Genomic DNA, 25495 nt, shown 5'->3' with positions numbered 1-25495 from the left:
ATATAGACTGGATGATAATGAGATGAAATCAATATATATATATATAATATCACTAGTACTGCAGCCGGACAGGTATATATATATTTATTATGTAATGACTGATGACAGACCTGCTGGACACTGTCAGCTCAGCAGCACCGCAGACTGCTACAGTAAGCTACTATAGTAGTATGTATAAAGAAGAAAGAAAAAAAAAACCACGGGTAGGTGGTATACAATTATGGATGGACGAGCGACTGCCGACACAGAGGTAGCTACAGCCGTGGACTACCGTACTGTGTCTGCTGCTAATATAGACTGGATGATAATGAGATGAAATCAATATATATATATATATATATAATATCACTAGTACTGCAGCCGGACAGGTATATATATTTATTATGTAATGACTGATGACGGACCTGCTGGACACTGTCAGCTCAGCAGCACCGCAGACTGCTACAGTAAGCTACTATAGTAGTATGTATAAAGAAGAAAGAAAAAAAAAAACCACGGGTAGGTGGTATACAATTATGGATGGACGAGCGACTGCCGACACAGAGGTAGCTACAGCCGTGGACTACCGTACTGTGTCTGCTGCTAATATAGACTGGATGATAATGAGATGAAATCAATATATATATATATAATATCACTAGTACTGCAGCCGGACAGGTATATATATTTATTATGTAATGACTGATGACGGACCTGCTGGACACTGTCAGCTCAGCAGCACCGCAGACTGCTACAGTAAGCTACTATAGTAGTATGTATAAAGAAGAGAGAAAAAAAAAAACCACGGGTAGGTGGTATACAATTATGGATGGACGAGCGACTGCCGACACAGAGGTAGCTACAGCCGTGGACTACCGTACTGTGTCTGCTGCTAATATAGACTGGATGATAATGAGATGAAATCAATATATATATATATAATATCACTAGTACTGCAGCCGGACAGGTATATATATTTATTATGTAATGACTGATGACGGACCTGCTGGACACTGTCAGCTCAGCAGCACCGCAGACTGCTACAGTAAGCTACTATAGTAGTATGTATAAAGAAGAAAGAAAAAAAAAAACCACGGGTAGGTGGTATACAATTATGGATGGACGAGCGACTGCCGACACAGAGGTAGCTACAGCCGTGGACTACCGTACTGTGTCTGCTGCTAATATAGACTGGATGATAATGAGATGAAATCAATATATATATATATAATATCACTAGTACTGCAGCCGGACAGGTATATATATTTATTATGTAATGACTGATGACGGACCTGCTGGACACTGTCAGCTCAGCAGCACCGCAGACTGCTACAGTAAGCTACTATAGTAGTATGTATAAAGAAGAAAGAAAAAAAAAAACCACGGGTAGGTGGTATACAATTATGGATGGACGAGCGACTGCCGACACAGAGGTAGCTACAGCCGTGGACTACCGTACTGTGTCTGCTGCTAATATAGACTGGATGATAATGAGATGAAATCAATATATATATATATATAATATCACTAGTACTGCAGCCGGACAGGTATATATATTTATTATGTAATGACTGATGACGGACCTGCTGGACACTGTCAGCTCAGCAGCACCGCAGACTGCTACAGTAAGCTACTATAGTAGTATGTAATGTATAAAGAAGAAAGAAAAAAAAAAAACCACGGGTAGGTGGTATACAATTATGGATGGACGAGCGACTGCCGACACAGAGGTAGCTACAGCCGTGGACTACCGTACTGTGTCTGCTGCTAATATAGACTGGATGATAATGAGATGAAATTAATATATATATATATATATATATATATATATATATATAATATCACTAGTACTGCAGCCGGACAGGTATATATATTTATTATGTAATGACTGATGACGGACCTGCTGGACACTGTCAGCTCAGCAGCACCGCAGACTGCTACAGTAAGCTACTATAGTAGTATGTATAAAGAAGAAAGAAAAAAAAAAAACCACGGGTAGATGGTATACAATATTATATATATATTATATACAATTGTATATATATATATATATATATATATATATATATATATATATATATATAAACTGGTGATGATTAATTAAACTGGTGGTCAGGTCACTGGTCACACTATCAGCAACTTGCAAGTAGTACTCCTAAGCAGACAATCACAATATATACTGGTGGTCAGTGTGGTCACAATGGCAGTGTGGCACTCTGGCAGCAAAAGTGTGCACTGTACGTTATATGTACTCCTGAGTCCTGCTCTCAGACTCTAACTGCTCCCCACTGTCAGTGTCTCCCCCACAAGTCAGATATACAGTCACACTATCACTTCAGCAAGTAGTAGTACTCCTCCTAATGCTCCCCAAAATTACTACTATGTCTCTCTCTACTCTAGTCTCACTCTCTTCTCTATAAACGGAGAGGACGCCAGCCACGTCCTCTCCCTATGAATCTCAATGCACGTGTGAAAATGGCGGCGACGCGCGGCTCCTTATATAGAATCCGAGTCTCGCGATAGAATCCGAGCCTCGCGAGAATCCGACAGCGGGATGATGACGTTCGGGCGCGCTCGGGTTAACCGAGCAAGGCGGGAAGATCCGAGTCGCTCGGCCCCGTGTAAAAAAAAATGAAGTTCGGGCGGGTTCGGATTCCGAGGAACCGAACCCGCTCATCTCTAGTGGGAGGGCCCAAGGACAATTCCATCTTGCACCTCTTCTTTTTTTTTCTTCTTTTTATTATGTGCTCTTTGGGGGCCTAGTTTTTGAAACTGCCATCCTGTCTGCCACTGCAGTGCCACTCCTAGATGGGCCAGGTGTTTGTGCCGCCCACTTGTGTCGCTTAGCTTAGTCATCCAGCGACCTCGGTGCAACCTTTTGGCCTAAAAACGATATTGTGAGGTGTTCAGAATAGACTGGAAATGAGTGGAAATTAATTGTTATTGAGGTTAATAATACTGTAGGAACAAAAATACCCCCAAACTCTGTGCTTTTAGCTGTTATGTTTTGTCTTAAAAAAAAATCCAGATCCAAAACCAAAACCCAAAAGGGTGGTTTTGGCAAAACCAATCCAGATCCAAAACACGAGCGAGGATCCAGATCCAAAACCAAAACACAAAACCCGAAAAGTATCCGCCGCACATCTCTTTTATATATATATATATATATATATATATATATATATATATATAGGAAATCACGACAGCACTCAAAGCCTATGTATATAAAGCAAAAAATGGTGGTGCAAGGCAGCACTAAATATAAAACACTCACTTCTCCAGCGATGCAGAAAAAGTAGACAAGCCAGCACTCACGTGTAGATGAAAGAAAAGCAGGATTTATTCCTTAACCAAACGGCATGGTGAAGTACAGCAAGTACAGCAAACACAGCCCGACAGCTGTTTCAACCGACTGGTCTTCCTCAGGGGCTCTGTAGAATTACATAACAGGTTTACAGTATATGTTTCAAAACATGACAAAAGCACTGTCCAAGCAGCCAATTTGCATATCTAGAAACCCCCCTTATAAATACTGCCTTTTACGCTGGGTTCACAGCCCATAGGCTACGAAGGGTTAACACTATCTGAAGATGAGTCATCCACTGGGGCTCAGTTTGCAGATCTTGATATGTTACCCATTATACTGTAGCTGTCCCCATAGACAGCAACGGCTGCAGTGTTACTATTGCAACCAACAGCAGAGGGGTCACTACAGATATCCCTAATATCTGCTGTGGTACTCCCATAATATAATGGCATATGTTGTCCAGCCGCTGTAATAGTAAATTACACACACAGTCAGAATGAGCATACAGCATTCTCCATACCTGCCTCCTAGCCAGCAGAAAGAAAGTGAATGGCTGTAAGCGTGCTGATTGGTGGACGGCTGGAGCTATTCACCAATCATAATGCAGCATTCCCTACCTGCCTCTCAGCCAGCAGACAGAACGTGAATGGCTGGCAGCATGCTGATTGGTGTACGGCAGGAGCTATTCACCAATCAGAGTGCAGCATTCTGTACCTGCCTCCCAGCCAGCAGCCAGACAGTGAATGGCTGCCAGCTTGCTGATTGGAGGGTGGCTTGAACTGTCACAGTGTTGGTAGCCATTCACTGAAGAGAGAAAAGGTGCGGGACTGCAGGAGTGGTATTTCAGAAAATGGGTGGTTAGGGACCCCGGTGCATTGCTCTGCTCAGGGCCGACAATGCTGTTAAGCTGGCCCTGGATGGAAGTGTTAATAATAAAGCACTTTTTGTCTGAGGGCACCCTTGGCACGATCGTAGAATAACGGCATTACTTGTACCATCGCTATCCATGGTATGTCTGATAGATTCACTGCCAGATGGACTTCACAGTAACTATTATTATTAAGAATATGGCAGGCAAGTGATGGTATTGTCTTGCAGGTGTTGTCACTGGTGAATCAGAATTGCGCAGTGTGTAAAGCGTTGCCTGATATGTAGGTGCCATACAAATGACGTGCACTTTGTATACTGTATTTACAGTCACATAGTCAGGAGTCGATTGGCAGTGTTTATAAATCCAACGTAGGATCCCCGGTCCGCCGGTCCAACTTGGCATCCCTATACTGTATTACGCATCATCTTTAACAAGATGTATATAAATAAACATCTTATTACAGAAATGGGTTAACAGAATGCTGTTCCTGTATCCCAACTCATTAGATCCCTGCGATTGTCACCCCAAGGCTCTGCATGATACACAGATATGCTGCTCTTACACATCGCATCTGTTTGATAATTCAAAGCCACCACATAAGAGCTATGCTCTAAAATAGCAATCTGGGAAGCGCGGGTGATAAAATCAGTCATCTTCATTCTGTGCGCCGCTGCTGAGCTGAGATCAGTGTTATCGCCTAGTTTTATTATTATGCTTCCAGTTCCTCCACATTGGGGTATAGGCGCTGCAGCGCCTGATCAGAGCTTGTATCATTCATACTAATCTGCACAAGTTACCAAAGGCTCTGCAGACACTGAGAACCGCACGCAGCACGCAGGGGGCTCGGACAGTCTCGGGCTCTTGTCTAAATGTAGAGGCAATGCAATCTCATATTTCCATAGGGACCTACTGTATATATTAAACATGGAGAAGTCCTGTCTCCCGCAGGAATGGATGACAATAGCAAAAGATAAGAAAGGGGGGGGGGGGGGGGGGTATTTTTTTAAAATCAGACATGATAGCAGTAATAAAGAAATACATATATATATACACACACATATATATATATATACACATATATATATATATATATATACTGCTCAAAAAAATAAAGGGAACACTAAAATAACACATCCTAGATGTGAATGAATGAAATATTCTTATGAAATACTTTGTTCTTTACATAGTTGAATGTACATTACATCAAAGTTGGATCAGCTTGTAGTGTGTTTTTCCACTTTTATATTGAGGGTGACTCCAAATCCAGACCTCCACGGGTTAATAAATTTGATTTCCATTTATAATTTTTGTGTGATTTTGTTGTCAGCACATTCAACTATGTAAAGAACAGTATTTAATAAGAATATTTCATTCATTCAGATCTAGGATGTGTTATTTTAGTGTTCACTTTATTTTTTTGAGCAGTGTATATATATATATATATATATATATATATATATATATATATAGTCTAGTTTAAATTCGGCACTCAAAGAGTCAAAGTCATCCGCCTGTGTGCCTCTGCTAAATTTTCACATGCATAGGAGTTCAGAATAGTCACCATTCAGAACAAGCACGGCACTTCAGGACTTCATGAAAATACATTTATGTAACCACTTGATCAGAACATGTATACATCACCAACATGATGTGGCATATCACAATATCACAAGGCTGCATTTCGGCCCTCATAGGGTCCCTTCCTCAGGTTTCTGCAAGTGCTAACAAAAAGACAGACATGGAACAAAAGATAAGGCACTCTGATATACCTTCAATTCAGTGTCTGGATACTTAATATCTGGATGCTAAGAAAATAGTGTTTAAAACTTAACTTTAAACGATATATTACAAAAATAAGACTAGAGTAACATTTTGCTCCACAACATAATAAAAAGGCGAAATATAGACACACAACATATACAGGTTGAGTATCCCATATCCAAAATGCTTGGGACCAGAGGTATTTTGGATATCAGATTTTTCCGGATTTTGGAATAATTGCATACCATAATGAGATATCATGGTGATGGGACCCAAGTCTAAGCACAGAATGCATTTATGTTTCATATACACCTTATATACACTGCCTGCAGGTAATTTAATACAATATGTTTAATAACTTTGTGTATTAAACAAAGTTTGTGTACATTGAGCCATCAGAAAACAGAGGTTTCACTATCTCAGTCTCACTCAAAAAATTCCGTATTTCGGAATATTCCTTATTTCGGAATATTTGGATATGGGATACTCAAACTGTATAGACAATACATAATTATAATTGTACACAGGTCTTGTATTTCATTGTTGGCCTCAGCCAAAAATCGTGCATTGATGTGAGATTGTCCTTGTATGAGAGGAAAATATAGACAGACAAGGCTCTTCAAGGTGTCTGGATTCTGCTGCCCCGTATTTGCTTCAGCATTGAGGGGGTCATTCCGAGTTGATCGCTCGCTAGCAGTTTTTAGCAGCCGTGCAAACGCTAAGCTGCCGCCCACTGGGAGTGTATTTTAGTGTAGCAGAAGTGCGAACGGTTGTATCGCAGAGCGGCTACAAAATTTTTTTGTGTAGTTTGAGTAGCTCAAAACCTACTTAGCGCTTGCGATCACTTCAGACTATTCAGTTCCGGATTTGATGTCACAAACACGCCCTGCGTTCGCCCAGCCACGCCTGCATTTTCCCTGGGACGCCAGCATTTTTCCGAACACTCCCTGAAAACGGTCAGTTGACACCCAGAAACGTCCCCTTCATGTCAATCTCTCTGCGGCCACCAGTGCGGCTGAAATGCATCGCTAGACCCTATGAAAAACTGCATCGTTTGTTCTGCCCGTACATCGCGCGTGCGCATTGCGCCGCATGCGCAGAATTGCCGTTTTTTAGCCTGATCGCTGCGCTGCGAACAAATGCAGCTAGCGATCAACTCTGAGTGACCACCTGAATACGGGGTGAGAGATCCCTACTGACACCTACCTTTGGAAATGCCAAAGAATACATGGAATATGCAGGTGTGTGACTTTGTTTCTACTTTCGGCTGATGGCTAAAAAAAGCCAGTGCAGCCAATGAGAGAACTACTAACACCCTGGAAATCCAGGTATGAAAAATGAAAGAAATAAATAAATAGTAAAGACAAACAATATGAGAGGTTAAATATTTTCACACACTGAATAGGGAAAACTGATATAACAATTAAGCATATAATGACGTTAATTATGGACAGCACGTCCAATGCACATTGTTGAATAATCTTGAACCAATTCAAATTGTGCAAGATTTAATTTCACATTGTTGGCCTCAGCCAATAGCCATGCATAGATGTTCAATCGTCCTTATGCGAAAGGAAAGAATAGACAGGCAAGGCTCTTAAGGGTGTTTTCTGGATTCTGTTGCTCCGTATTTGCCTCAGCATTGAAGATCGCTACTAACACCAGGCTTTGGAAACGCAGAAAAATACTCGGGATATGCAGGTGTGTATATTTGTGTCTGCTTTCGGCTGATGGCTTGAAAAGGCCAGCACAGCTGATGAGAGAACTACTGACACCCTGGAAGCCTAGATATGGAAATATGAGAAACGGTGTGGAGGAGGCAGATAGTGCATAGACTGTCAATTATATATGGGGTAATTTATTCTAACCCCATTGGTGAGAGTGTGCTCATGCGATAATGCAATCTCGGGGGTCATTCCGAGTTGATCGCTCGCTAGCGGTTTTTAGCAGCCGGGCAAACGCATTGTCGCCACCCACGGGGGAGTGTATTTTCTCTTTGCAGAAGTGCGAACGCCTGTACAGCAGAGCGCCTGCAAAATCTTTTTGTGCAAAACAAGACCAGCCCTGTAGTTACTCTTCGCGTGCGTTGATTCTAACAACGGAGGGACGGCTTTTGACGTCACACACCCGCCCAGTGAACGCCCAGCCACGCCTGCGTTTTTTCTGCCACGCCTGCGTTTTACCAAACACTCCCAGAAAACGGTCAGTTGACACCCAGAAACGCCCTCTTCCTGTCAATCTCCTTGCGATCGGCTGGAAAAAAAATGTATCAATGCATATACCACATGTTACATTAGAAGTTGCAGTTTACTCAGTTGTTAGTTTGAATGATATAATGATTTATGTACCAGATAACGCCTCTATCTGCAACAAAACATACTGTGTATCTCAGTCTCAGTGGAGAAGTTGCCCATGGCCACCAATCAGCACTGAAGTAACATCTATAATTTGCATACTATAAAATGATACAGAGCTGCTGATTGGTTGATGAGGCAACTTCTCCACTGGCTCACTTCCCCGCTCTTATCACTGCTTAGTAAATGTCCCTCAAAGTTACTGTATGCCACTAATTCATTTACAACACACACAATTTGCAGACTGCTACATTTACCTCCGATATCTGCTGCCAGTCCCCATATATACATCCGTACATCCAGGGAATACATAATATTTTCGGGACACAGACGTTTTTGGGACGATGTCTTGCAAACGGGTTCCAGATGATGGGTCGGCAGTAATTAGGTCAATATGCAACCTCATATGGTCAACACGCCTTAGGTTGACAGGGTCAAAGTGTTGACATACAAAAGGTTCAACAGGCGACATGACAACTGTCGACAAAAGTTTATTTTTATTTTTTCCCCCCTTTTTTAAACTTTTTCATACTTTACCTTCCAGGTGGACTACGATTGGGCGTAGTATCCTCCGCTACCGCTGCGCTCGGCACCTTGTCCGAAGAGTGGCAAGCAGGCGCGGTACACTAATCAGGAGTTACAAGCGGTTAACATAGAAAATACCCAAAAAACAAAAGCAAATTGTGTTGACCTTTTCTCTGTTGACCAACTCCATGTGAACTTTTTGCCGCTGTTGACCTTTTTGTACCTATCGACCGTTTCAAGGGCCTAATTCAGAGCCGATCACACGCTGCTGTTTTTTGCAGCCGTGCGATCGGGTCTGGCCTGCGCATGCGCGGCGGCCACATTGCGAAGGCTCATCGCTGGCAGCGACGGGAAGTACAAAGAAAGCAATCGTACCTGCGATCGCAAGAAGATTGACAGAAAGAAGGTGGACCTGGGTGGATAGGATACACACTGTTTCCTGGGAGTGTCCGTCCAAACGCAGGCGTTTCCGGCCGTTTCCAGGAAGGGATCCTGACCTCAGCTCCAGGCCGGATCATCGCAGCGGGTGAGTAAGTCCTGAGCTGTGCAGAGACTGCACAAACTTTTGCACAAACTTTTGGATTGTGCAGTCTCTGCAAAAGCGTCCGCAGCCCTGCACATCCTCCCCTGTAGGCGGCGATTACCTGGTCGCAGTAGTCCTAAAAACGCCCTGCGTGCGACCAGGTCTGAATTAGGCCCCAAGTGTTTACAGGAAAGGTGCACACACATACTGTAAATGTAATTGCCCTTTTGTGACCCTTACAGCTACTATGAGACTTCCCCGGCCGCTATCCGAAGGATCAAAGCTCAATGAATTCACCTGCCCTCCTAAGCCAGTGTCCACCCAGCCGCTGTAAGACTACAAGTCCCAGCATGCCGCACTCGCCAGTCTTGCAGCCTTGACAACAGCAGAAGAGGTGCAGATTTCCGAGCGGTATAAATGTGTCGCTCATAGAAAGCTTCTGCATTACAGCGGGAAGAGTTAAATCTGTTTCCCCTCTTGGGGTCTAAATTTGCAATTTCAATCAATTTCCAGCTGACTAATTTTCTGTGTGAGTGATTCTTGGCTCAGGAGTGATGCTGGAGTTAGTGTTGTGGAGTTTGCTCACTGTGCGAGCCTGATCATCCGTCTATTTATCAGGCAGACGTCTAACATGTGAGCAGACACAATGCGGGCTGAGTGACGATGAAACAACACGACACGCAGAACTGTGCGTCCACTAATGTGATCTGTAATGAGCACTGTTTATACGCCCGGAATATGTGCTGGGGTCTTTTCCCTGTAACCCCTCCGTAGCCGGAACACGCCTGCAGCATCGGGATGCCACAGTTTTTGCATCTTTGCACTTTTTCGATGTTTACACTAATACATTTCTTCAGTCTTACTAAGTTTATATTGTATTCTTATATATCTTTCATTCTGTAGCTCATTATTCAGTATCCTTTTTATGTAATGTGTCGGCATGGTCTGACTGTTGGTATCCAGACGTTAGTTCGACAACGCGTATGTCGACACTCATTAGGTCGACCACTATTGGTCGACATGCATTAGGTTGACATGGTCACTAGGTTGACATGAAACGGTTGACATGTATTTTTCAAAAAAAAATTCTTACATTTTTAAACTTTCTCAGACTTTACGATCCATACTTTACGCGTTTCGCCAGTGAAATAATGTTAAAGTCAGAGGCTTTTTGTTATTATAGGTTTATAAACATATTAGTAGGCCTTTCTCGATGTAGCGTCTCTGTAGGGATGGTATCGGAATCCCTGTGTTTGGGATCCTGGCGATCAGAATGCCAGTAGTGCCAGTTCAGTTTTTTAAGCCTACTCCGAGTCCTAACACTACCCTCCCGCAGACTAACCTCAACCTCCCTCCCGCAGCCTAACACTAACCCCGCCCACTCCCCTGCAACCTAAACCTTACCCTCCTCCCACAACCTAACCCCCCACACCAATGCAGACTAACCCCAGTACTTACTGTCGGGAATGTGACAGTTGGGATGCGCGGGTTAGTGACTCTGATGGTGAGAGTACCCATATAGCGGGTTAGTGACTCTGATGGTGAGAGTACCCATATAGCGGTTTAGTAACTCTGATGGTGAGAGTAACCATATAGCGGGTTAGTAACTCTGATGGTGATAGTACCTATATAGCGGGTTAGTAACTCTGATGGTGAGAGTAACCATATAGCGGATTAGTAACTCTGATGGTGAGAGTAACCATATAGCGGGTTAGTAACTTTGATGGTGAGAGTAACCATATAGCGTGTTAGTAACTTTGATGGTGAGAGTAACCATATAGCAGGGCAGTAACTCTGATGTTGAGAGTAACCATATAGCGTGTTAGTAACTCTGATGGTGAGAGTAACCATATAGCAGGTTAATAACTTTGATGGTGAGAGTAACCATATAGTTGGTTAGTAACTCTGATGGTGAGAGTACCCATATAGCGGTTTAGTAACTCTGATGGTGAGAGTAACCATATAGCGGGTTAGTAACTCTGATGGTGAGAGTAACCATATAGCGTGTTAGTAACTCTGATGGTGAGAGTAACCATATAGCGGATTAATAACTCTGATGGTGAGAGTAACCATATAGCGGATTAGTAACTCTGATGGTGAGAGTAACCATATAGCGGGTTAGTAACTTTGATGGTGAGAGTAACCATATAGCGTGTTAGTAACTTTGATGGTGAGAGTAACGATATAGCAGGGTAGTAAGTCTGATGTTGAGAGTAACCATATAGCGTGTTAGTAACTCTGATGGTGAGAGTAACCATATAGCAGGTTAATAACTTTGATGGTGAGAGTAACCATATAGTTGGTTAGTAACTCTGATGGTGAGAGTACCCATATAGCGGTTTAGTAACTCTGATGGTGAGAGTACCCATATAGCGGGTTAGTAACTTTGATGGTGAGAGTAACCATATTGCGGGTTAGTAACTCTGATGGTGTGAGTAACCATATAGCGGGTTAGTAACTCTGATGGTGAGAGTAACCATATAGCGGGTTAGTAACTTTGATGGTGAGAGTAACCATATAGCGTGTTAGTAACTTTGATGGTGAGCGTAACCATATAGCGTGTTAGTAACTCTGATGGTGAGAGTAACCATATAGCGGGTTAGTAACTCTGATGGTGAGAGTAACCATATAGCAGGTTAGTAACTCTGATGGTGAGAGTAACCATATAGCGGGTTAGTAACTCTGATGGTGAAAGTAACCATATAGCGGTTTAGTAACTCTGATGGTGAGAGTACCCATACAGCAGGTTAGTAACTCTGATGGTGAGAGTACCCATATAGCGGTTTAGTAACTCTGATGGTGAGAGTAACCATATAGCGGGTTAGTAACTCTGATGGTGATAGTACCTATATAGCGGGTTAGTAACTCTGATGGTGAGAGTAACCATATAGCGGGTTAGTAACTCTGATGGTGAGAGTAACCATATAGCGGGTTAGTAACTCTGATGGTGAGAGTAACCATATAGCGGGTTAGTAACTCTGATGGTGAGAGTAACCATATAGCGGGTTAGTAACTCTGATGGTGAGAGTACCCATATAGCGGGTTAGTAACTCTGATGGTGAGAGTAACCATATAGCGGGTTAGTAACTCTGATGGTGATAGTACCTATATAGCGGGTTAGTAACTCTGATGGTGAGAGTACCCATATAGCGGGTTAGTAACTCTGATGGTGAGAGTAGCCATATAGCGGGTTAGTAACTCTGATGGTGTGAGTAACCATATAGCGGGTTAGTAACTCTGATGGTGAGAGTACCCATATAGCTGGTCAGTAACTCTGATGGTGAGAGTAACTATATTGCGGGTTAGTAACTCTGATGGTGAGAGTAACCATATAGCGGGTTAGTAACTCTGATGGTGAGAGTAACCATATAGCGGGTTAGTAACTCTGATGGTGATAGTACCTATATAGCAGGTTAGTAACTCTGATGGTGAGAGTAACCATATAGCGGGTTAGTAACTCTGATGGTGATAGTACCTATATAGCGGGTTAGTAACTCTGATGGTGAGAGTAACCATATAGCGGGTTAGTAACTCTGATGGTGAGAGTAACCATATAGCGGGTTAGTAACTCTGATGGTGAGAGTAACCATATAGCGGGTTAGTAACTCTGATGGTGATAGTACCTATATAGCAGGTTAGTAACTCTGATGGTGAGAGTAACCATATAGCGGGATAGTAACTCTGATGGTGATAGTACCTATATAGCGGGTTAGTAACTCTGATGGTGATAGTACCTATATAGCAGGTTAGTAACTCTGATGGTGAGAGTAAACATATAGCGGGTTAGTAACTCTGATGTTGTGAGTAACCATATAGCGGGTTAGTAACTCTGATGTTGTGAGTAACCATATAGCGGGTTAGTAACTCTGATGTAGTGAGTAACCATATAGCGGGTTAGTAACTCTGATGGTGAGAGTAAACATATAGCGGGTTAGTAACTCTGATGTTGTGAGTAACTATATAGCGGGTTAGTAACTCTGATGTTGTGAGTAACCATATAGCGGGTTAGTAACTCTGATGGTGAGAATAACCATATAGCGGGTTAGTAACTCTGATGGTGAAAGTAACCATATAGCGGGATAGTAACTCTGATGGTGAGAGTAAACATATAGCGGGTTAGTAACTCTGATGGTAAAAGTAACCATATAGCGGGTTAGTAACTCTGATGGTGAGAGTACCCATATAGCGGGTTAGTAACTCTGATGGTGAGAGTACCCATATAGCGGGTTAGTAACTCTGATGGTGAGAGTAAACATATAGCGGGTTAGTAACTCTGATGGTGAGAGTACCCATATAGCGGGTTAGTAACTCTGATGGTGAGAGTAAACATATAGCGGGTTAGTAACTCTGATGGTGAGAGTACCCATATAGCGGGTTAGTAACTCTGATGGTGAGAGTAAACATATAGCGGGTTAGTAACTCTGATGGTGAGAGTACCCATATAGCGGGTTAGTAACTCTGATGGTGAGAGTAAACATATAGCGGGTTAGTAACTCTGATGGTGAGAGTAACCATATAGCGGGTTAGTAACTCTGATGGTGAGAGTAACCATATAGCGGGTTAGTAACTCTGATGGTGAGAGTAACCATATAGCGGGTTAGTAACTCTGATGGTGAGAGTAACCATACAGTAACAAGTAACAACATTCAATCCTCCTTTATTTTTACTGGCATTAATAGGTAGTTGACGAAAACGAAATATAAAAAAGCCCAAAATGAATTGGGGGAATAAAATGAAAATAAAACCATTTGTATCTGGCCCAATATCTGATGCCACACTATCAGGAGCACATAGATATCATACAGAGAGGGTTCCTATAATCCCATCTCACAGTAGCGAGGGAATTGTTTTACATTTATGTTTCGGCTCAGTGTCTCTTTTAGAGCTGCTCTGTGATGACAAACAGGTTACCTGGCACCTGTCACAGATACATTACAACAGGCCGCGCTTGTGAAAAGCACCTTGAAGCGTCAGGAAGCGCTGGATGTCTTATTTTCTGCGCCGTTTCTGGAAACGTGAAATGATGGCTGCTCTCTCCTCCTGCTACGCTTTGTCAGAGGTTATTTTATCTCTGCAAGTATCCTGTGTCTGGGCAAGTGATCTGAAGTACAAGTTCCCCCATTATTCCCCTCATAATTGGGATTGCGAGAAGTGTCAGAGCGATAATCCAGCTCTCAACTCCAACCCTGGGCAGTCCGCTCATCCAGGCAATTTGCTGTCTCTGTGTCTCCAATCTGCGCCCTGGGCACACTACGGAATGTCGAGGGAGTGTGGTGGGCATGTACTGTAGCTAGATGTCTGTGCTGCCCAGAAAGCAAACACGCATGGTTAAACTCGCACACTTCACCATCGTGCGCGCATTCAAAATTCACAGAATTCATCTAGAAATGCGAATTGCACTACTCAGTTTCGCACATTCTGTCCATAAATCATTCTGGAAAAGAGCATGAAAAAGTGAGGAGACCTCACTGGACCCCAAAAAAGTGACCACGTCGTTTGCAGCAGCATATAGGCGGCTGTTAGTGACATAAGGAACGCAGTGGAAAGCATTTCTGCATTTTTTTGAAAGGAAAAATAATGTAAAAAGCTTACAGAGTTTGTTTAATTCAGGGGTGCCCAAAAAAATGGGTGTGGCCGCTTAAAATGGAATGTGATACGCATATGCCCCCAATAGTGCAGTACCGGATAAACATATGCCAGTGCAGTGCCAGATACACAGTTGCCCCCACAGTGCCAGATATACATTGCCCCCACAGTGCCAGATATACATTGCCCCCACAGTGCCAAATATACATTACAAATGCCCCCACAGTGCCAGATACGCAAATGCCCCCACAGTGCCAGATATGCAAATGCCCCCGCAGTGCCAGATATACATTGCCCCACTGTGCCAGATACACAGATGCCCCCACAGTGGCAGATATACAAATACCCCCACAGTGCCAGATATACAAATGCCCCCACAGTGCCAGATACACAAATGCCCCCGCAGTGCCAGATATACATTGCACCACTGTGCCAGATACACAAATGCCCCCGCAGTGCCAGATATACATTGCCCCACTGTGCCAGATACACAGATGCCCCCACAGTGGCAGATATACAAATACCCCCACAGTGCCAGATACACAAATGCCCCCACAGTGCCAGATACACAAATGCCCCCACAGTGCCAGATACACAAATGCCCCTGCAGTGCCAGATATACATTGCACCACTGTGCCAGATACACAAATGCCCCCGCAGTGCCAGATATACATTGCACCACTGTGCCAGATACACAAATGCCCCCACAGTGCAGGATACACAAATGCCCCCACAGTGCCAGATACACAAATGCCCCCCCCCCCCACCCCCACTGTGCTGCTCGCCGCTGCTGCTGCTCCGTCCGGCGGCGGCATGTCTCAGCTGTCAGGGGGTCAGGGCAGGAAGGAGAGCGCGGCTATGTCAGGTGGTGACGGTGTGTAGGATCTCAAACCAGCCGCTGGTTCGTGAGCCAATCAGAGCTTGCGGACCGGCAGCAGCGGCGGCTCCTGATTGGCTGCCGTTCCGCGAGCTCTGATTGGCTCATGAACCGGCGGCTGGTTTGAGATCCTACCTGCCGCTGCCGCCAGACATATAGCTGCACTCTCCTCTCTGCCCTGACAGCTGAGACATGCCGCTGCCGAATTGAGCGGCGGCGTGTCTCGCTGAAACACAAGCGGGTGAGCCAGAACAAACGGCTTTACGGGCCTTATACGGCCCGTGGGCCGGAGGTTCCCCACCCCTGGTTTAATTACAAAGGAATTGATTAAAATATTAAAAAAGGGTGATTTAAGGCCATTTTAATAAAAAATAAATAAAAAAAATCGAAAAGTATTACAAAAAGCAATTATTTTTCATTGAAATTAATAATTACATTTGGGGTGCAGAAACTAACGAAAAAGTTGATTTTAGGTCATTTGAGATCATTATTTTTTTTAAAAACACAATAATGACATGTAATTATTGGGCCAATTCAGCTAATTGAAAACTTTCAAATGCATAGTTAGTTATTGGAGGGTGTCCAAGGTGCAAACAAAAACACCTGCATTTAATCTGAAAACTCGAGTTTGGAATTGAATTGGAAATGTTGGGGCTAATTCAGTAAGGAAATCGCTATTTGCCAATTTCTGCACTTCTGTGCAAGGGCGCATGGTGGTGTGCGCTTGCGTGAGGTCTTAAACTGCGATTGCATGTGATCACAGTCTAAGATCTGGAGGGGGTGGGAACGGGGCGTTGGTGCCGTATTTTGTGGACATCCACACTCTGCTAAAGGGGCGCGGTCCGGACAATGGAGGTGTGTCCGGACTGTTGCTGGGACGGATCGCACACAGAGGCAGTGATTAAAAAGATGGCGGACAGGGGCAACCCATAACATGCGAGAGCATCACTGTATTGCAATGCGCTCGCATGTATTTTTTTTTTGGGGGGGGGGGCAGGACCTGGCATGTGGGGCCTACGAGCCCTGTGCTGGGCGTCCCCCGCATATTACAGTAATAGGTTGTAGGTGTGCAATTGTTCGCACATCAACAACCCATGCTGAATTAGGCCCATAATTCGCAATGTGACACCGGATGTGGCACTGGATGTGACACTGGATTACTCCGGTCCCACAAACTATTTGCAGCTCTTCCTCCTCTCAGTGGGCGCTGAGCCATGGCTGCCTCATGTAGTGAAGTGATAAGCTACAATCTCATGTGTAATGTTGCAGCCCACACAGTAAGTAACAGATGCACTTATCAAGCATTAGTATAAATGTACATTAATTAAACAAATGTCGAGATTTTTTTTAATGTTACAAATTAAAAATGTATATTTTATCACAGAACAGTATTCTATAATATCCACTACACCAGAGGGTAGGTACATTAGGTAGGTTAATATGATAAAGATGAGGGGTCAGGGCTCATCTCCTGATATACTCTGTGCTGCTGGGCAACGTGCTTCTCCCACTATATAACTCTCAGCCTGCTGCTTCCATTCTCCTCCTCACATCATGTCACTGCCCCTGTCACATGCAGCCCTGTCCTCACTGACACATCACTAATCTCCTGATATACTCTGTGCTGCTGGGAACCCTGCTCCTTCCACTATATAACTCTCAGTCTGTGGCTTCCTGCTGCCTCCATTCTCCTCCTCACATCATGTCACATGCAGCCCTGTCCTCACTGACACATCACTCATCTCCTGATATACTCTGTGCTGCTGGGGACCCTGCTCCTCCCACTATATAACTCTCAGTCTGTGGCTTCCTGCTGCCTCCATTCCCCTCCTCACATTATGTCACTGCCCTTGTCACATGCTGCCCTGTCCTCACTGACACATCACTCATCTCCTGATATACTCTGTGCTGCTGGGGACCCTGCTCCTCCCACTATATTACTCTGTCTGTGGCTTCCTGCTGCCTCCATTCCCCTCCTCACATCATGTCACTGCCCTTGTCACATGCAGCCTTGTCCTCACTGACACATCACTCATCTCCTGATATACTCTGTGCTGCTGGGGGACTCTACTCCTCCCACTATATAACTCTCAGTCTGTGGCTTCCTGCTGCCTCCATTCCCCTCCTCACATCATGTCACTGCCCCTGTCACATGTAGCCCTGTCCTCACTGACACATCACTCATCTCCTGATATACTATAAGTCGAGGAAAGACGGGGGTTTGAGTATGGTCAACCCTGTGGTCTTTTTTGTAACAACCTTTGTAAAACTTAATTTTGGGAGCCTACTGTTAGAGACTCCCCCTCGATGGGTAAGTGGCTTTGAGATCTGGGTGTCTCCCTTCCTCAGGTTTTGGTTAGAAGGAGGCCAAGTGAAGAGTCCCCAAATTCGGCATGGGTATCTCCCGATCTACGTTATCCAGTGCTTGAAAGTGATAAAGCGTTGGGGACTGGAAGTGGGGGAAGTCAAAAGTCTTTCCAGGAAGGAGTTGGGGGAGAGGATTTTGCGAACCCACTTTCATGTTCCGCTGTCACTAAGGGATTGCCCGAGTGATGTCGCTTCAGCAGGGTTGGCTCTGATTAATTCGGAGAGAATACCGCTGAAGTTCAGAGATATTGCTTGGCTTTCTTTCCACGGGAAGCTTTACGTAAAGGGGAACATGATGTGGAGAAATGCCAGTGATCGTGGTTGTCCACGGGAGATATGTCTAGGGGAGGTGGAGACAATGGACCATTTCTTGATCAGGTGCCCCTTTAACGTAGAAATTTACAAGAGAGTTTCAAGGGCTTTACATATCCCGTGCCTTTCGGGGCTTAGTTACCCTGAGTGGGCTTATGGAGCATTCAAAAGATATGGTAGATTTAATTTGACCACCATTTTTTTAGTCAGTTTAGCAGTTAGATATCACATTTGGATGGCACGGTGTCAGGTGTCCATAAGAAATGAAGTCCTTCCCTGTGAAGTGGTGGTGGATTTAATTCTGCACGAGGTGGAAAGGATGATGGTTCTGGATAAGGAGAGGATGGATGCTGTCGGGTGGTCTCGTTGGTGGGGCCACCTGAAACCCCCTTGAGTGGGTGGTAGAAGTCCTCTCTAAATCTAGCTTTAGGGTCTTTTCTTCATTTCACATCCCATAGATTTTGAGGAATTTCATTTTTTATGGAATAGGTTTGCATACATTTAACTAGCTTTGCTCAGTTTTTCTTAAACATAAGTGTGTAGATTTGGGTGGAGTGTTGGTGAGGGTGGTGGTTGGTTTGGAGTATTATTTCGGAATATATATATATATATATATATATTGTATATTATTTATTCAAGGAATGTAAATTTGAGTTCTGTTTGTTAATCATTATTATTATTATTTTTTTGTATAATGTATTATTTATTTATTTGTTTTATTCTGTATATATTGTAAATTTTGATGCAAGTTTTAAATAAATGAAACATTTCCTGATATACTCTGTGCTGCTGGGCACCCTGCTCTTCCCACTATATAACTCTCAGTCTGTGGCTTCCTGCTGCCTCCATTCCCCTCCTCACATCATGTCACTGCCCCTGTCACATGTAGCCCTGTCCTCACTGACACATCACTCATCTCCTGATATACTCTGTGCTGCTGGGGACCCTGCTACTCCCACTATATAACTCTCAGTCTGTGGTTTTCTGCTGCCTCCATTCCCCTCCTCACATCATGTCACTGCCCCTGTCACATGCAGCCCTGTCCTCACTGACACATCACTCATCTCCTGATATACTCTGTGCTGCTGGGGACCCTGCTCCTCCCACTATATAACTCTCAGTCTGTGGCTTCCTGCTGCCTCCATTCCCCTCCTCACATCATGTCACTGGCCCTGTCACATGCAGCCCTGTCCTCACTGACACATCACTCATCTCCTGATATACTCTGTGCTGCTGGTGACCCTGCTCCTCCCACTATATAACTCTCAGTCTGTGGCTTCCTGCTGACTCCATTCCTCTTCTCACATCATGTCACTGCCCCTGTCACATGCAGCCCTGTCCTCACTGACACATCACTCATCTCCTGATATACTCTGTGCTGCTGGTGACCCTGCTCCTCCCACTATATAACTCTCAGTCTGTGGCTTCCTGCTGCCTCCATTCCCCTCCTCACATCATGTCACTGCCCCTGTCACATGTAGCCCTGTCCTCACTGACACATCACTCATCTCCTGATATACTCTGTGCTGCTGGGGACCCTGCTCCTCCCACTATATAACTCTCAGTCTGTTGCTTCCTGCTGCCCCCATTCCCCTCCTCACATCATGTCACTGCCCCTGTCACATGCAGCCCTGTCCTCACTGACACATCACTCATCTCCTGATATACTCTGTGCTGCTGGGGACCCTGCTCCTCCCACTATATAACTCTCAGTCTGTGGCTTCCTGCTGCTTCCATTCCCCTCCTCACATCATGTCACTGTCCCTGTCTCATGCAGCCCTGTCCTCACTGACACATCACTCATCTCCTGATATACTCTGTGCTGCTGGTGACCCTGCTCCTCCCACTATATAACTCTCAGTCTGTGGCTTCCTGCTGCCTCCATTCCCCTCCTCACATCATGTCACTGCTCCTGTTACTCCTGTTACACTGTGTGAGTGATTGTCTATTTCACCTGTTTGTTCTCCTTCTTCCAGCTGTATAGTTCCATGGACTTTGGAAGGAGGTGGCACCTGATGCACGAGAGGATAACTCCCAACAGATTCTATTGGTGAGTATCATCACCTTTATTCAATCTTAACATTTACACTTTGTTTCACTGGTACCAACATGTGTATTTGCCAAAAGCTTGAAATACAGACACTTAAAATAAATACTATTGTGACATTGTGCAGCTGATACACTTGTTGCCGTCGCAGGATTATTAGATACATATCTCCGGGGCATTTAGGAAACCATTCTATTTGAGTATCTAAAAGAGACCCCCTGAAGAGGGCAGAAAGGACTGCGCCCCCTGGCAGGTCTCTATGGGATATTAATAGTCAGTGATTTTCTCTCTCTTTCATGATGATGATGATGAAGAAACTTTTAATGAGACCCAGTCAGTGGATAATTATAATGCAGGAGCACTTAGTGTAATTACAAAAGTTACTGAGTGTCCTGCTTGGGATCGGATGGGTCACGTTCAGAGGAGAAACGCGCTAGCAATGGCTTGAAGCTCTGGAAAGCTAAACTGCTTGGCGTTGGGTAATTGGGGCATTATCACATCCCCCTAGAAAGCTATGGGCGCTGCCACTGTCATCCGTAACCCTCGACACTCTAAATCGCCACAAACTCTGAAAACAGCCTTCGTCAGGGGACTGAGCACAATTTTTAGCTTCATGAATGAGTCCATTAAATTGTAAGCGGATTTTTCCTATGCAACATTTTATTGTTCACTTTATCTAATCATATAGTACCCTAAGTTCTTATCATATTACTTCTGTATTATTGTTCCAGTGAGATTCCTGGGATTTCGGATGATTAATGTGCTTTATTTCTGATTTGGTCATCGCAGTGACGCACAGGGTTTCCATACCATGTTACCAAAATCACCACTAAGTTTATTCCCACAGGGGGTGCTGCATTGTCTTACATACTAGTTACACAGTTACATGGTTGATGAGGTTGAAAAAAGACAAAATGTCCATCGAGTTCAACCTGTATTATTAAATTTCTATATCATTTAAAACTGTAACCTTGGATATTTCTTTCAATTAGGAATTTATCTAATCCATTTTTAAACTTATTGACTGAGTCCACCATTACTACCTTCTCTGGCAGAGAATTCCAAATCCTTACTGCTCTTACTGTGAAGAACCCTTTCCTCCGTTGTGTATGACATTTTTTTTCTTCTAACCTCTGGGGGTGTCCCCGTGTCCTATGTAGCATTTTTTTTTAATAAACAGATCGTTTGATAAATCCTTGTATTGTCCCTTAATGTATTTATAAATATTAATAATGTCCCCTCTCAGTTGCCTCTTTTCCAGTGTGAACATATCTAACCTTTTAAGTCTTTCCTCATAATCCAGTGCCTCTAACCCCTTAACCAGTTTGGTGGCTCGCCTCTGAACTCTTTCGAGTTCCAAGATATCTTTTTTATAGTGCGGTGCCCAGAACTGTACACAATATTCCAGATGTGGCCGCACCAATGATTTATACAGTGGCAGGATTACACTCTCATCCCTTGTCTCCATTCCCTGTTTTATGCATGATAACACCTTATTAGCCTTTGTTGCTGCATTTTGACATTGCGTACTGCTACTAAGTCTATTATCGATGAGCACACCCAAATCCTTCTCACCTACAGTTATCCCTACATTTTCCCCATTTAATTTATAGGCTGCCCGATTATTCTTAGTCCCAAAGAGCATAACTTTACATTTGTCTATATTGAACCTCATTCTCCATTTATCCGCCCAGACCTCCAGTTTAGATTAATCATTCCGTAGAGACTCAACATCCTTGTCTGAATTAATTACTCTACATAGCTTAGCATCATCTGCTAAAATTGACACTGTGCTTTCCAGTCCCTCACCTAGGTCATTAATGAATATGTTATACAAGCAATGGCCTGAAGAAGTGTTTGGAGCCTCTATAAGTCCTCATGCAACACAGCACCATATTAATAACATTATTCACATAACAACTACTAATTCTGCAGAGCTACAAAGGGACTTGCGTTGCTTCGGAGTACAGAATGAGGGCTTCCGAACACCGTGCAGCCCCTCATCCCCTGTCCCTCTCCTTGCAGCATCTTTGAAAGCAGTGCTAGTTGGCATATCCTTTCTGACCCAGCTGGGACCAGGCGCCAAATTTGGAACTGCCCTATAACCAGGGCCGGATTAAGCCTTGGTGGTGCCCGGGGCACCACCAAAGCTTAATCCAGCCCTGGTTATAGGGCATTATGACAGGGGTAGTATGACTGGTTATAGGGCAGTATGACAGGGGGCCCCTGTGGGAGCGGGAGTGTATATTAGATTATGCATACCTCCCAACATGTCCTATTCCAGGAGGGACAAAATGCTCTCCCCTTGGACTTCCCACTTAATATATGATTGATGTCACCTATGTTGAACTATTTAATTTATAAGAAAGGTATTTCATCACAGGTATTCAATCGTAATTTAAGAAGGAAGTCCAGGTAGAGAGCATGTTGTCCCTACTGGAATGGGTCATGTTGGGATGTATGGATTGTGTATATTCAATTTAAACCAATGGTGTATATTAGATTTAAACTAATAGTTTAATAATGCCTGGGGACTGTTTATAGCACCACCTAAGTGAAAGACAACTATTTTAGAAAATTCTTGTAGTGGAACAACAACAACAACTTAAATAACCTGAAAACACACATGGAAAAATAAAATCTATAATTTATTTTGTCACATGTAAAAATAGCAGCAGCCTCTGTACAACTTACACACTGGGACAGGACTCAGGTGCACTCTTTTTGTGTGTCTCTCGCTAGACTCTCATTAGATAGCAGGTTACACAGGACTCAGACACCCAGGCAGGAAGGATGAGGAGCTGGGATCCCTGTGTCACTTACAGCTCTCTCCACCCTGCTATCTCTCCTCTGGTCAGAAAGCTCCATCAGTAGTTCATGAATCCTGATACTCCTGTGTCTCTGCCTGCACTGCATACTGCCCTGCTCACATTCTGGATGCCTGGTTCTGCTGTTGCTGCTTAAGAGGGAAAGCTAGTGATGTCAGTGTGATCTGCCTGGGGGGACCCGCGACAAAGGGGGGCCCGGGGTACTGTATGCCCTGCATCCCCCTTAATCTGGCTATGCCTACAACTGTTGGGAGGCATGCTGCATCATCTGTCCTTGCAGCAATAGATTTTATCATCCCTGTTCCGTACTATGGGCAGGGGCTGACTGGCAACTTTCAGCTTGGGTGGGCAGACTCAAACAAGTGGCCCAGCTTTTCACAGGGAATGCAATGCAAAAATGTCCCTGGAACACTAAAACTGCACTAGGATGGGGGCAGCCAGCAATGGAAACACAGTGATGTGTCAACAGCCGGTTAATATACTGGCAATTACTTAGACTCTAGGAGGGAACCCCTAAAAACACAGTCTCCGCACAGGACCAGCAAGATAACAATTCTAAACACTGTGCCACAGTGCCGCCATTCAAACAACTCCACGAGCAACTTCCTGTGTCATCTAGGCAAAGCTTAAAGCACCTTAAGTTGAATTAAAAGACGGTTCTTCTCCAAGTGATTGTGAGAAAGGAAAATCTATATAGCGAAACCTTTTATTCCTTCTAACCTTCCCGTAATGTTATGGAAATCCGTGACATGTTAATCTTGTAATGGCCGTAACGCAGATTAAATGTATGGGGCGCCTTAACTGTTTTGCTTTTAGTGGATTTATACACTCTTCTCAAAGTGAAGCCAACGTCACCGCGCCGACACAGCGATCCCTGGATGCTAGACGCGTCCTCATGAAAGTTATAGTTTATTGAAGTGTTGCCCAGTATTAATGCTGTTTTAAGTATCAGTCAGACTCATTACGGATGTGTATATCTGTCGTAAGCACCCTCTCCCTTTCTGGATGATAGCGCCTTAATTGCTGATTCATTTTCAGAGTGATATACTCTACTCTGTACGTTATGGCAGCTCCATAAAGTTTGCTATCGGAATTTAATTTAATGAATGCAATATTTAAGGGGCTGCGAACGCTGCTTTGTGCGTCAACATGCTTCTATGATAACCTTCAAACCAATTTATATTCATTGAAAGAGGAACTCCGCATTCAGATAGCGTCCAGGCGAAACATCCTTTGATGTTGACCACTTCTGCCTCATGCCGCAGTCACGTGACCAGTTCCTAGCAATGGCTGCCTCCGCCGTGTCTGCGTCATGGATAGGCTTTAAAGCTGACATTTTTCCTATATGATTCTCAAGTGGATCAATGAATTGCAGTTACCGGCAGCTCTGTCTGTATCTATAATGTCCTGTGCTGTATTCAAGGGCACCTCTGCCACTGTGAATGAGCGGCAATGCCAGTCCTGTCATCAGTCATCTAAAATCACTTCAGTATTGGGCATAAAATAAATAAGAGGTGACTTTCTGGAGGAAGAGCAAATTTCCGTGCAAACAGAGTTCTGCAGCAAATGTGCGATAGTCTGCGGTACTACTTTCCAGTTCCCCGGTAGACGTAATATGTCCGGCATACAATCTTTGGGTTCCATGGCAGATGTGCAATATTCCAGCTATACAATCCTGAGTATGAGCGCTTCCTCACCTTTCCAGGGCCCCATACACTACAACGATATGTCTGGGGCTGAAGTCGGAATGCAATTTCCCTTAAACTCCTCCAGGAGCTTCCCGGGAGTGATTCCATACGATTTGGTACTTTTGTGCTATTTTTGCATCTGATATATCGCATGCGATTGATGAAGCCGCTATACATCACATGCGATATATCGTACGGCATACAACTGTACCATGAGATATATCCGATGGGCTGGATAGAGGGCAACGGGGGCTGGGAGTGTCCTGAGAATGCCGGTCACACTTCCCTGTGATACATCGCATGCCATATATCACATGCACAAAAAACACACTTTTTCCATCCGATTCCATCCAATTCCGATATATCATTAGTGCAGCACCAATGACCTAGGGCAGTGATCGCCAACCCGTAGCTTGCGAGCTACCGGTAGCTCGCCGTAGTATTTTCGGTAGCTCACAAAGCGCACGGGC

At 44.1% G+C, this 25495-nt stretch overlaps 1 protein-coding gene across 1 annotated transcript in view; it reads left to right on the top strand.

Annotated features, from left to right (window-relative positions):
- The window catches only part of LOC135056898 (VPS10 domain-containing receptor SorCS3-like), a 1027710-nt gene that overhangs the window by 515072 nt on the left and 487143 nt on the right, over positions 1-25495 (top strand). The window contains 1 exon segment of the mRNA XM_063962650.1: positions 20439-20512. Within this exon segment, the coding sequence (XP_063818720.1) occupies positions 20439-20512 (74 nt within the window).

Source organism: Pseudophryne corroboree, chromosome 3 (genome assembly GCF_028390025.1).
Source record: "Pseudophryne corroboree isolate aPseCor3 chromosome 3, aPseCor3.hap2, whole genome shotgun sequence".
NCBI classification, from domain to species: domain Eukaryota; kingdom Metazoa; phylum Chordata; class Amphibia; order Anura; family Myobatrachidae; genus Pseudophryne; species Pseudophryne corroboree.
The sequence above is the reverse complement of the archived record's forward strand: the minus strand, read 5'-3'. Positions and strand labels throughout refer to the sequence as shown.